This window comes from Geotrypetes seraphini, chromosome 2, assembly GCF_902459505.1.
Source record: "Geotrypetes seraphini chromosome 2, aGeoSer1.1, whole genome shotgun sequence".
NCBI classification, from domain to species: Eukaryota; Metazoa; Chordata; class Amphibia; order Gymnophiona; family Dermophiidae; genus Geotrypetes; species Geotrypetes seraphini.
The window spans coordinates 388,111,496-388,125,709 of record NC_047085.1 but is presented as its reverse complement, the minus strand read 5'-3'; the positions used below and the strand labels follow the sequence as shown (position 1 = coordinate 388,125,709).

General features: G+C 39.0%; 1 protein-coding gene across 4 annotated transcripts in view; it reads left to right on the top strand.

The window, feature by feature from the left end:
* CREB5 (cAMP responsive element binding protein 5) overlaps window positions 1-14,214 on the top strand; it is a 786,358-nt gene that overhangs the window by 154,112 nt on the left and 618,032 nt on the right. For all 4 annotated transcript variants that reach the window (XM_033930760.1, XM_033930759.1, XM_033930762.1 and 1 more), the window contains exon 3: window positions 8,256-8,327. In XM_033930760.1, the coding sequence (XP_033786651.1) occupies window positions 8,256-8,327 (72 nt within the window). The remainder of the gene's footprint in view (window positions 1-8,255; window positions 8,328-14,214) is intronic.

The following is a 14,214-nucleotide window of genomic DNA, read 5'->3' as shown; positions in this document are numbered from 1 at the left end:
TGTATATTTTTTTTTCTTTCCTACAAGCATATGACAGGTTTGTACTTTATTATGTAGCTCATTTTTATTCTCTATGCAGAACAGATTGGAGAATCAGGTTTATGAGGAAGAACAGATTGAAAAGTTATGGAGAAAGTAGATATCCTTGTCATATACTATATATGCTAATAACTATGGGGAATTTAGGAAACATCTAAAAACATATCTTTTCCTGAAGTACTTAGGTAGCTGATCTGCACAATCTCTCCCACAACAACTGATCTCTATAACTGTTAGTCACTAATCTCTAACTTTGTTAGGTCTGCTCAATTTGTAGCATTTTTATTCATTGTAACCCGCATAGAACTTCACGGTCCTGCGGTATATAAACTGTTATTATTATTATTATATACCTTTTGCCTATGCTAAACCATTCTGTTTTTTCCTCGTTCTATTCAAACTGTTTATCAGAGAAATGCCAGAAACACCACTTTTCCCTATCACACCCTCATCCTACTAGCTTCATTGGTATCTTTTTTTTACTTACATTTTTGTGCTTTTTATGGGCTGACTCCTAAATGGCATGCAGCTATATCTTTAGAAGGGCTTTTGATTTTCAGTTATAACTGAAAACCTGTGAAAATCAGATACCCCTGTGGGGATCTGATGACTTCATCAGACAACAAAGGTAGAAAAAGTGTGTTTTGATTTTATTAGGTGGTATATGTTACCTGTGGAAAATGTGCATCGTGGATGTCTTTGTACTGTGATCAGCGTAAGAGGAAATGTATTTTTGCTGTTATTTCTTCTATGTTGTGGAATAAGCCTAATTTGATGACTTGGGCTTGATCCTTTGCTCTATATTTGGCGATGGTTTATCTGTTCTTCGTGTGTAGTTTCTGAGAAGAGCTTTGTAGCAGTCCCACTTGTTCAGCTTTTACCAGTATTGAGTATATTGGTATTCCAGGCCCCTTGTATATATTTGTAGTGCTGCCTATTCTTAGGTAGGATTCATGTTGCCTGAATCATAAACAAATTAGTGCTACTGTTGTATGTTAAGTTTGCTACATGTATATTGGGTTAGAATATTTTCAGGTTTTGTATTTCACATTGTGCATGGTAGTAGGGTTCATAGTCAGTGGTGCGCAAGAAACCAGCATGCTGACAATTCAGCACAAGACACAAGCGTGCCGCTGAAAGCCACCGAAAAACTTATTTTTAAGAGCTCCGACGGGGGGTGTGGGGTTGGAACCCCCCCACACTTCAATGCATAGTGTTCGCTCTGCCATTGGGGGGGGGGGGTGCAACCCCCCCACATTATAGAGAAAACAGAACAGTTTCCGATTTTTTTCAGGAAAGTTCCATTTTGTCTATAATGTGGGGGGTTGCACCCCCCATCCCCCCAACAGCAGCGTGAACACTATGCATTAAAGTGGGGGGTTCTCCCGTACACACCCCGTCGGAGCTCTTAAAAAATAAGTTTTTCAGCGGCGTGCTTCTGTCTTGCGCTGAATTGTCATCGCGCTGGTATCTCGCGCGCGATTATCCCATCACCTGGTAGTAGAGAGATCTATGTTGCTGTTTCTCAGATGACATGAGAACCAGCATATATATAACTTTCTCTGGTAATTTCCATAGGGAAAAATATGCTAGTTATGATCTGCACCTGTTTGGGGGGGGGGGGGAGGGGGAGATAGATTTTTGAATGCAAAGCGTGTTTATATTTGATTTGTAAGAACTGTCTTACTGTATCAGACTAAAGGTCCGTGCGGGCCGTGTATTAATTGCGCCACGTAGGTGAGCATCATCTGTCGGGTGTGTCCCAACTGAAAAAAAAGTTTGAGAACCACTGGAATAGAGCAATTTTAATATAATTTTGCATTTATAGTCCACCTATTTACAGAGCTCAAGGTATCTTGGAAAACCTGCACAGGTCACTATGGGCAATTTATGGATGGCGTTAAAGCAGATAGATGACTCTTGTTAGGTATATTCAGCTCAGATTTCTAAGATGTTGGACAATTTTTCTTCTCAGTTTATAGAATAGGGTCAAAATCAGACATAGCATGCTGCCAGATTAGACTCCTTGGAGTCCCAATGACATGAGATTCAGGAATTTAGATCACTTCAAATCAAAGAGAGAGATGCACTCCAGAAGAGACTAGAATACTTAGAAAATCAAAATAGAAAGAACAATTTGTGTTTTGAACTTTCCACAGTCTCCTTATGATTTCTGCAATATATACGTTGAAAAAATATTTATAGGTGGTTCTTCGTCCGCCTGAAACTAGTTTGCTCCCAGTTGTATGGGTACTATATTTACCTATCTCTACTAGGGACTGAGGTTTGAGAGATGGTTTAGGAGGAATCTCTTAATCTGATTGAATTTTTGAAACATCTTTGGAGATTATACTGTAATAGCTAAAACTAGACTCTTGACCAAGTTTGCTTTTTAAAAAGATAGTAATACTGTACTCTAGGCATATTTCTGAATTGTTTCTGGGTTCAGCAATTAGTTTCCTTGCTGATGCTTATAAGGGAGCACTGTCAAATGTATGTGATTGGCACTAGCCTCGATAAAGCCTATTTGGCGAAATGGGACTCGTCGGTCTTGGTCTTTAGGATACCTGTTGCTACTACTGATGTCACAATTAGCGTAGAGTGAATGCTTGTGGTGTGGCATACAAGATAAGTGATTTTTTTTCAATTAAGATTTATGTGCTTCAGATATTCAACATTTTTGTCAGCTGATACATTCATTACATGAATTTTGCTCCTTTTGCACTGTAGTAGTATTTTCAATTTAGTGCTGCACACTGCAGTGATGAGTGCGTTGCATTAAAGTACTTAGACATAAAAATAAGTCAAAAGGATACTTTCAAGAAGATTAAAAAAAATAATATAATAAAAAATAAAAAGTATTTTAAAGAGAATATTGAAATGTAACTTTAGTTTTTTTGGGGATCAATGAAAGATAATTCAAACCAGATATAACTAATAGACAGCTAATGTAGTCTATGGTTTGGATTTCTGAGATCCTTTTCCTCCATATACAAATACACACTTATATATACGTTTACATCCATCTTGCAAGTCGTCCAAAGTTAAAAAGAGCCTAAGACACATTTTCGAAAGATACGTCCAACTTTTTTTTACTTTCGAAAATCGTCTAATTATACGTCCTGCCGATCTGATCGTCCAAGCCGCTAAATCGACCATCTTTATACCACATTTCCGTCCAACTTTCCGTCCAAGTCCAAAACGCCTAGAACAAGCCCTGTTGGACGTGGGAGGGGTCTGCAAAGTGATGGGCTGCACACCCAGACATGGCACCTAAATAGTTGGGGTACCTTACAGGGCACTGCTGTGAACTTCACAAAAAGGGTGCCATGGCTTCTCCTCACTACAGCTCCCTTATAGGTGACAGTGAGCCCCCCAAACCACCTCCAGAATCCCCTAGGCCAGTGGCCTCAAACCCGCGGCCCAGGGGCCACATGCGGCTCGCCAGGTACTATTTTGAGGCCATCGGTATGTTTATGATAATCACAAAAGTAAAATAAAACAGTTTCTTGATCACATGTCTCTTTAGCTATAAATTACAATATTATTATTATGACTTAGCCAAAAGGAAAGATTGATAAACTATAAAGAGTTTTACCTCATGCAAAACTGTAATTTCTTTAATAAGACATTAACTATTTTTTCTGCGGCCCTCCAAATACCTACAAATCGAAAATGTGGCCCTGCAAAGGGTTTAAGTTTGAGACCATTGTCCTAGACCCACTTAACAACCACCCCAATAGCCCTTATGACTGCAGGAGCCACTTATATGCCAGTAAAAAAGGGTTTTGGGGGTGTATAGGGGAGTGCACATGTTTAAGTATCAATGCAGTGATTACAGGGGCTTATGGGCATGGGTCCTCCTCTCTATGGGTCCCTAACCCACCACCAAGATGACTTAAGCTGCCTATGGGCTGGACGACTAGGCTTTCCTATGCCAGGCGGCCAGGTGATGATGGTCTGGAGGCTGAAATTTAAAGTTGTGAATAAACTTTTTTGGGGGTGGGGGGGTTGGTGATCACTGGGGTAGTGTGTGGGGGTCTGTTTATGTGTTTTCAGTGCTTATCTGGTGAGTTTAGGTGGGTTTTTGTGACTTAGACCATGTTTTACATGGTCTAAGTCACAACGTCCAAGTTACGTCTAGGCTCTGTTGTTAAACTTTCAGTTATACTGGCTGTACAACTAAGTCTAAGCTGGCCCACGTCCCGCCCAATTCCCACCCTCGACACGCCCCCAAAACGCCCCGTTTAGCTTTGGAAGTTGAGCGGCACTATGAAGGCCTAGGTCATTTAGAAATACTTCCAAAATCCGGTTTTATAATCAGTGCTTGGATGTTTTTGAGACATGTTCGTCCAAGTGCCGACTTAGGCCGGTGTTTGGACGTTTTTTTCTTTTGATTATGAGTTCCATACAGTGTATATATATATATATATATATATATATATATATATATATATGTGTGTGTGTGTGTAGTGGCATGCATTCTTACTAAATAGACCTTTTGGTTGTTGGTTAAAACCAAGAGCCCTTGCCCTGGGAGCTTTATTTTTATTTATATTTCTTACAGATGTTTTATTACATATAGGGCTCCTTTTACTAAGGTGAGCTAACCGATTAGCGCACGCTAATCGATTTAGCGCGTGCTAAACGCTAACACGTGCATGTTAGTCTATGGATGCATTAGTGTTTAGTGCATGCTAATTAGTTAGTGCACCTTAGTAAAAGAGGGGGTTAGTGGTCAAAATTTTATTTTTTGATCCAAAACAATTATTGGCTTTTATGGAGTTAAGTAACAACATTTGACGATCTCTTGCCTGTATAAGTTCCACCAGTTGCTGATGTATTTCTGCACTCTCTATTTTGGTTCTATTTCGTAGTATATGTGAATTTTTCTTAACTTAACCCCTTCTATAGTGGTTTAAGAGTACTGTTTGATTATTTCCTAGTTAATTTCCACAATATAAGTTGTGTTTCCTTTCTTCGTGATTATATTTGAATGAAAATCTTTTTGCATAAATTTTAAAAAAAAAACACTTGAAATTAATTTTCAGATTGGTAATGTTCAACTCAAAAGTTCACAAACTACTCATGTGCCATGTAGGCAGGCACTAAGCCATGCAAGGAAGGCTAGGCTCAAATTTAAACTTAATTGGTAGCCAATGAAGAGCTATCATAAAGAGACTGCTCTATACCAGTGGTTCCCAACTCTGTCCTGAAGGACCACCAGTCAGTCGGGTTTTGGGGATAGCACTAATGTACATGCATGACAGAGATTTGCATAAAATGGAGGCAACAGGCATGCATATCTGCCCCAAGCATTTTCATTAGGGCTGTACTGAAAACCTGACTGGCTGGTGGTCCTCCAGGACAGGTTTGGAACCACTGTAGTACTTGTACTGTAGCTTCAATAGCTGATAGTCTAGAAAACTGATCAGAATGGTTTTATAGTAGAGAAGAAAACAGTTCCTCATTTTGAGACCTCAGGCAGTGCAGTTGGGTGCAACGTTTTTCTTAAGATACCCCTGTAAGTGTGTATGTTTTTTTTATGAGCCTCAGCAGTTGTCAAAATTTATTGCCGCTAAGGAGCGGAGTATCAACTATGTGAGACCTGTTGCTTCTAAATAGCTCAGTGAAGGAATGTTCAGGGTCCATCCAGCCACATCTTTATTTTCCTTTTATATAAGTTTCTAGTTACCGTAACTATTTTCAGTCTAATTTCAGTTCCACCCCTTTTATTGTGGACTAATTATACAAGCCGATGTAATTATTTCCATTGTTATGTTTGAAGATACTGTTATGTATGAGTGATAATTTATTTATTTAATTTATTTATTTATTTATTCGATTTTTTTTAGCCCGTCCTCCCAAAAGAGCCCAGAACGGGTTACAATCAATATATTGGTGCATTAAAATTATAAGTAAGATAGGTACTTAGAAATTCCCTTACTGTCCCGAAGGCTCACAATCTAACTAAAGTACCAGGAAAAATGACAATTAGAAGAGTAATAAAGAAAGAAAATAGAGATAGAGGAGAAAAATAAGAAAATAAACATACTAATAAGATTACAATGATCTAAAGGAATTTGAAAGGTTAAAAAGAGGGGAGATAAGAATTCATGGCATTGTATTATTTTCCTTTTTTTTTTGACTGTTAAGTTTTTCAAAAGTTTAAATTGATAAATAAAGAATTAACAAAAAAAAAAAAAAGGAATGGTTTTACAGTACGGTAATCTATTGTCAGTAACACCTCCCCCTGTTTCACTATCTGTAGGGAGGAAGCACTTGTTTTGTTAGATCTTGATAAAATTGGTATACAATGGTAGGGAGGACTTAAATAAACTGTTTTCTTTTGTATATGGTGTTGCTTTTTAAAATTTTTTTTAAAAAAAATGTTAAATATGCTTTTAAATCATACATATCCTCACAATTGAAAGATACAAAAAGAAAATTAGAAGTCATGTTTCAGGAAAAATTACCCCTCAGCAAAGTTATCACTAGAAGAAAAAATTATATATCATCCATAAGATTAGGAAAAAAAAATTTGTATATGATGTTGCTATGAACATGTCCCCATTTCTCTCAATTCCAAGGTCAGTTCTCATCCAAGTCCAGCTACCGCTCCCACAGTTGGGCCTCATTAATTCAGTATCACTGAATACTAACTGCAAAGCAGCTTACTTGGTCTTTTCTTATCTTCATATTGTTTGGACAGGAGAGTACTTTTGCCTAAGAGGTCTAGCTATATGGGTGAATAACTCTTACCTCAAAATAACTAAGAGTTTAATACTGAGCAGTCCTAAGCTTGGGCCTAACTCAGTTGTTCTTATGTATAGATGGGGGACAGGGGGAAGCAATGTAGCTTACCTGTAACAGATGTTTTTTTGTAGACAGCAAGACTGATAAGGCATACAGTTCCTCCCATCTCTCAAAGAGTTTCCTACATATTTGACCTTTGGAACTAGCTGAGGATCTGCTGTGATTGAGAAGAGCTATGCAATGCTCAGAACTTCACAATCAGTTCCAAGATCTGGGAAAGTTGTTACACCCTGGTGCTGCTGGATGATGGTACTGAGTACTCGTATGCTTTTATCAATCTTGCTTTGGATGGCAAACACCTGTTACAGGTAAGTAAGTAATAACAATAATTTTAATAATTTATTTCTTATATACCGCTATACCATGAAGTTCGAAGCGGTTTACAATAAAGATACATTTGATAGTACATGGGATAGAAACGGTTTACAATAAAGATACGTTTAGTCAGTACATGGGATGCAAGTGGTTTACATTAAAGATTCATTTTGTCAGTACATGGGATGCAAGTGGGTTACAATACAAGTGGTTTACTATCAAGGTGCATTTTGTCAGTGTAAGGGATACAGGTGGGTTACCATAAAGATAGTTGCTTTTGATAATGCAAGTCAAATTCCAGAATCCTTGAGAGGGAGTTTTTTAAAGCTTTGCTTGGATATTGTGACAATCTTTCAGCCTGATATTTAACAGGAAATGGGGGCCGGGGGGGGGGGGGGGAGAAAATAATCAAGAAAGCATCATTTCTAACCAGAAGGCTCAAAAGATTAAGAGGGGTTTCCTTCTAACACTGTGCTCCATGGCCACAGCTGGGCGTTCTCAGATTTTGGGTCACTTATACCTTGGGAATTTCACTGCATAGTAGCTCCACCCTTTGGGCTGTGTATTATTAACTTAACCTGTGTCATCTGAGACAGCCCTTCACAATAACTGCTCACAGCATCTAGTGTACAGAAACCCTCAGGAGTCTGCTTCTTGTAAGGCACCGAGCAGGAAGTGGAATTGGAGAAGGCAAGGTTAAACAAAAAAAAAAAAAAAAAATTCAGACTCTTGCTGAGCAGACACACTCTTATCTAATACCAACACTGGACATTTGTTTTTCCTAGGCAGGATTTCAGCTAGGACTGCCTTCTTCAATTTTTTCCCCCCCTTGAAAGTAAATATATGCTCAGGAAAGAACAATAAGATCTCAGACAGCAGGGAACCTAGAAAATAAGTTAAAACCTTTTAGTAGTTGTGAATTTCCTTGTATGTATTTTTTATGTTTGTGAGTGAAGAGTAACCATGATATAAAAATAAAAAGACCTTATGTTCAAAGCCCCACTTTTGTTTTGGTTTCTTCCTCAATTTCAGCAATGGAGGGAGAGTAGTGTTCATGGATTCTTGCTTATTTTTCTACCGTCTAGATTTATGAGGAATCGGAGATGAACTTGGAGCAGGAGAGGCCTTTTGTTTGCACTGCCCCGGGCTGCTCACAGGTGAGTAGAGCACATGAGAATATTAACTGATATATGATGATGAGTTTTGATTGCAATGCTTTCCTCAAGCTACTCTGGATAATATTACATAACGGGAGAGCCAGCAGACAGCTGCTCAGAAACAGTGCTAATTGCTAAATGGTAAACTGTTAGAATTAAAAAAAAAAAAAGTGTCAGCTCCACTCTAAACATTCCTGTAATTTGCAGCCTGAGTAGCTGAAAGCTGTGCTAGTTGTCAAGGGGCAATAACCTTTTTTTTTTTTTTAACTTTCTTTGGAATCTGATAGAATTGTTTTGGTTTACTTGTGCTGCAATTTGACAGTGGTCTTGTTGTAGGTTTTTCGTTTTCTTTTTTTAATCTAGTTTTCCCAATCTGACTAATAAAACTATAATCTATGCGTGTTCTATGATGAATAATGGGACAATGCAGAGGCCCAATTATTTTACTTTCTTTTAATGAAATGCGTACGTTACCTATCACATTAATTCTAGCAGTTTACAGTTTAAAAATAGTTTTTTATTTATAGTCTGCCCTTAAACAAGGCAGATTACAACCATTACATACATAATTTATAAAACAAGACTAACCCTCCCTTTTACAAAACCGCGGAAGTGGGTTTTTTTTGCGCAGGCCAGTGCGCTGAATGCTTTGTGCTGCTCCCGATGCTCATAGGAACTCTATGAGTGTCGGGAGCATCACAGAGCATTTAGATGCCGGTCTGCACTACAAAAAGCTTCCACGGTTTTGTAAAGGTGAGGTGGGGGATGGGGTGGGGGTTAAAATACACACAAAAAAAATAACTCCATAACTGCAATTCTTATAAAAGTATCAACCATCGTACTTCATTTTACAAAACAAATGGTGCTTTAACATTTTTTAAATTTATCCAGATCTTTCTGTTGCCTAATGTATAGATAAAACAAACAACTACAAATTAATAATAATAATAACTTTATTTTCTATATCGCCAACACCCAAAGAGTTCTAGGCGGTTTACAGATATGAAGAACTGGACAATCAGTGATAAAAATACAATGAGCAAAAGACATAGATATAATTGCATATTTCTTAGACAGATAAGAATTTCATAAACAAACAGGTCTTTACTAGTTTCCTGAAAGAACAGTGTGGTTCAGTTTGATTAATCAAACTATATAGCAAAGATTGAGCTTTACCTGCTTGAAAGGCCAAGGTTGTATCAAAGGACTTCTTGTAACAGCTCTTGTTTTGGATTCGGAAATATAAATAAGCTAGTACAACGAGTAAACTTGACCGGCCTATACAATTCAAAATGAGAGATAAGGTAACGTGGAGATAATTCAGACAACAGTTTACAACAAATGCAGGTAAATTTGAATAATATTCTAGCTTCAACAGATAACCAGTATAGTTATTGGTAATAAGGGCTGATATGTTCTTGTTTTCTCAGCCCGAAGATTAAGCGAAAATTGCTGTATTTTGAATTAATCTTAATCTTCCAAGTATTATTGACAAAACATTACGCAAAAAGACAAGTCAAATTCCAGCTGGAAATGATGGGACCATCAGAAAACCTGATTCAAAAATCTCAAATAGACGAGCCTTCAGTCCCCCCCAAAAGGAAATTAATGGCCTCTTTTACAAAGCCGCGCTAGTGGCTGCGCTGCGCTAACGGCCCCGAAGCCCATAGAGATTTAAAGGGCTTCGAGGCTGTTGCCGCGTGGCAGCCACTAGCGTGGCTTTGTAAAAGAGGCCGTAATTGTTTTCTTATCACAGCAGTAACGGGAGAGAATTCCATAGTTTGGGGCCAGCACATTTAAAACTCCCAGTTTTGTGAACTGTTCCTTTGAAACTTTCAAGGATGGATTAGACAGCAATCTTTGACTAATGTGAAGTTCCCTAATGATCACAGGATTAAGAGGAAACTGTAGGCTCCAAATGTGTAAAATCCTGAATGGTTTATTCGAGCTTGATATATTACAAAATTCCATTGAATGGGTTGATGCGGTTTACAATTTAAAAAAATTCTGAATATCATATCAAATATATTAAATTGTAGCCAAAATTTAATAGGCAGTCAATGTAAATTCAATATAACTGCAGATATATGGTCAGTTTTTTTTAACTTGGCTGCCAGAGTGATTGCAAGTCTATGTGCCTGCCGCAAAAGGTTTACGTACTCGTTCAGGCAACTCTACCCTGTATCCCCGAAAATAAGACCTATCCTAAAAATAAGCCTAGCATGATTTTTAAAGATGCTCCTAATATAAGCCCTACCCCCAAAAATAAGCCCTAGTTAAGATCGGCCTTCGAAACCCCCTCCTCCATGACTCCATCCCTGACACTAGTGCTGCCTGATTTGCTGAAAAAAATTGGACTCGTTGATTTAGCAACTCCCACCTACTGCTTTAGGAGGCCTCAGAGTGGAGGTATGTCAGTTTCATGGTGGGAGGGTTGTGGGATTCTGCTGCACAAGGGGATGGGTGAGAGGGGAGGAATGATGCTGTACATTGGGGGGGGGAGAGAGAAAGGAAAGAGGAAGAGTTAGGGTAGAGGAGAGTAAGGGAGAGATGATTGTTGTACATGAAAAAATAAGACATACCCAAAAATAAGCCCTAGTGCGTTTTTTTTACTCCAAATTAATATGACACTGTCTTATTTTGGGGAAAACACGGTAATAACATAAGATAACATAAGGCTCTAGAGAGTTTTCAAAGTAATAATAATAAATTTATATGACAGTACATTCAGACAATATCAAATTAGCTAACTAGGACCCCCTTTTATAAAGCCACATTAGGCTTTTTTATCACCAGCTGCGGCTGTATTAACTGCGATGCTGTGGCCGGCCTAACAAGAAGCAGGCCGGAGTGATTAACAAGGCCTGTCCCAAAGGAAGGGGCCTCCGGGTCAGGAGGTGAGGATGTGCAGAGGGAAAGAACCAGTAGGAAAGAGGAAGGGGTAGGGAAAAGGGAGAATTGGGCCCGTTTTTAAAGTGGTCTCCCCCGATGCAGCCATCATTCATGGCACGCCATTCTGGGGGCTGATTTTATGCTCAGTACCCAGGAGTAGGAGGTAATATTTTCCCAAAATGGAAAAAAAATATCCCCCTACCCCAGATTGTAACCAGTTGAGCTGTCTCTTCCTCAAGAGGTTTGAGAGAGGCAGCGTTGAGTCTGAAGTTGGTAAAACACCCTCTTGTGGGGATAATACTTTTGCAGTACTAACTTATAGTGGTGTATCTTGAGGATGACCCAGATGCAGGAATGATGGCAGAAAATCTTGAAGCATGGAACAGTGATCTTTGATTTGCTGGCATTCATATACCACCTTTCCTCATTAAGAGGTTCTTTTACTAAGGCACGTTAACCGATTTAGCGCGGGCTAAATGCTAAGATGCATTTAACACGTGCTAAATCGGTTAGCACGCTTTAGTAAAAGGACCCCTAAATGTAGTGAAGTGGTTTACAATATAAAACTATTTAGAAAATAAAAGAATCTCATCCGTGTATAGAAAAGAAATGTTTAAGAATTAAAACTGGAAAGTAGAAAAGGATATCATGTCAACGGTTTTGTTTTTTTAAACACCAGTCATGGAGAGGGGGCATCCACTAGGTTTTTTTAAAGTTTTTTTTAATAAGATTATTCATTTATTACAACAAATAAAAACAATAAGCAATTACAAGTCAATTCCAGGAAACAATAAAATCATACACAAACTTATATTTCTAGTCCACATTATTAGGACTACTGTTATTAACCCAGTGGAGGAGCACCTATAAATAATGCAAAGAAAAATATATAATACCTTATCTGCAGGCAGGATGTAAATTCAACTTTTTTTAGATCTCCTCTCTTCAAACTCCACTAGTTCTTATTGAACCTCATATAACCCCCAACTAAACTTGAAAGGTATTAATGTAGAACAAAATCTTTTCCAAAGAAAGGAAAATGGTAGAACTAGAGGACATAATTTGAGGTTGAGGGGTGGGAGACCCAAGAGCAATGTAAGGAAATTCTTCTTTACGGAGAGGGTGGTGGATGCTTGGAATGAGCTCCCGAGAGAGGTGGTGGAGAGGAAAACGGAGTTAAAAAAAAAGTGGGATGAACACAGAGGATCTAGAATTGGAAAATAATAGTCAATATTGAAGAGCTAAGGCCTGGGCAGACTTGCATGATCTGTGTCTGTATATGGCCGTTTGGTGGAGGATGGGCTGGGGAGGGCTTCAATGCCTGGCAGGGTGTAGATGGACTGGAGTGAGCTTTGACGGAGACTTCAGTAGTTGGAACCTAAGAACAGTACCGGGCAGAGCTTTGGATTCTTGCTAAGAAGAAGAAGAAAAAACCAATGCAACAAATTTTTAGATTGAATCAGGTTGGGCTGACTGGATGGACCATTCGGGTCTTTATCTGCCATCATCTACTATGCTACTATGCAAATGAGCTAGGTACATGTGGCAATGGCTGATGGAAATTCTAGGTAAGGGCTGAATGATATAGGGTTACATATGAGTACAACATTCATTAGCTTTTATTAATGTGGCAGCTGAATCTTAGCCTATGACGAGGGCTTGAACTTTTTGGAAAGACTGTATCCATGTAGATCGGCGGACGTCATAATGCCACTTTACAGAGCAATGGTCGGACTACACTTGGAGTACTGTATCCAACACTGGTCTCCCTACCTAAAAAAGGATATAACCCTGCTGGAAAGGGTACAGAGGCGAGCCACGAAGCTGGTAAAGGGTATGAAGAATTTGAGCTACAAAGAATAGAAAACTGGGCTTGTTCTCCCTGGGGAAAAGGAGACTGCGAGGGGATATGATAGAGACTTTTAAAATGATAAAAGGATTCAACAAAATAGAGCAAGAAACATTGTTATTCACGTTGTCAAAAGTGACTCGGACAAGAGGTCATGGACTGAAATTGAGGGGCAACAGGCCCAGGACAATGTCAGGAAGTTCTGTTTCACACGAGTGGTGGACGCTTGGAATGCTCTCCCGGAGGAGGTTGTGACGGAGACTACCATTCTGGGATTCAAGGGCAAGTTGGATGCACACCTTCTTGCAAATCACATTGAGGGATACGGGAAAACAGGGTCTTCATCAGAGAACACTTAGCTTAGCCTCCGCGTGTGCGGGTTGCTTTTTGTTTTCCCTTATAGCTTCTTTGATCACAATGGAGGGCTAAGAAAGCTGGACCCAACTGGATCTTTTATTTCACATCCATCTTAAGTGACTTTTGTCTCACATGGAAATGCTGATATATAAGTATGCCACGAATAGGAACCACAACTGCAGATTTTAATGCCTGCCTGTACCACAGGAGGCTGAAAACATCTGCCCTTGGCTCTGCCTCTTGTTGCAGGTACCTCTTTTATCATCTACTGCACAAATCTGGGATAAGATCTCCATTTGAGGATATCCTTCAATCCAGATTTGTGCAGGCTTCTCACTCCCAGATTATTTTTTCCTCCTTGTCTTTTCTTTAATAGCAGCAAAATCTGTGCCCAACAAATTTGCAATGGTAAAACAATTTATTGAAGTGTTTAGATTTTTCAATTTTAGTTCATTTATAGCAAATAGGATGCTAGGAATTATTAAAAAAGGGATGGTTAACAAGACTAAGAATGTTATAATGCCCCTGTATCGCTCCATGGTGCGACCTCATCTGAAGTATTACATTCAGTTCTGGTTGCCTAATCTCCTTAGCCTCACTGGGTCAGACTAATGGTCCATCAAGCCCAGTAGCCCCTTCCCACAGTGGCCAAAACCCAAGGTGTAACAATATTCCATGCTACAGGGCAAGCAGTGGCTTCCCCATGTCTTTCTCAATAACAGACTATTGACTTTTCCTCCAGGAACTTGTCCAAACCTTTCTTAAAACCAGCTACGCTGTCCACTCTTA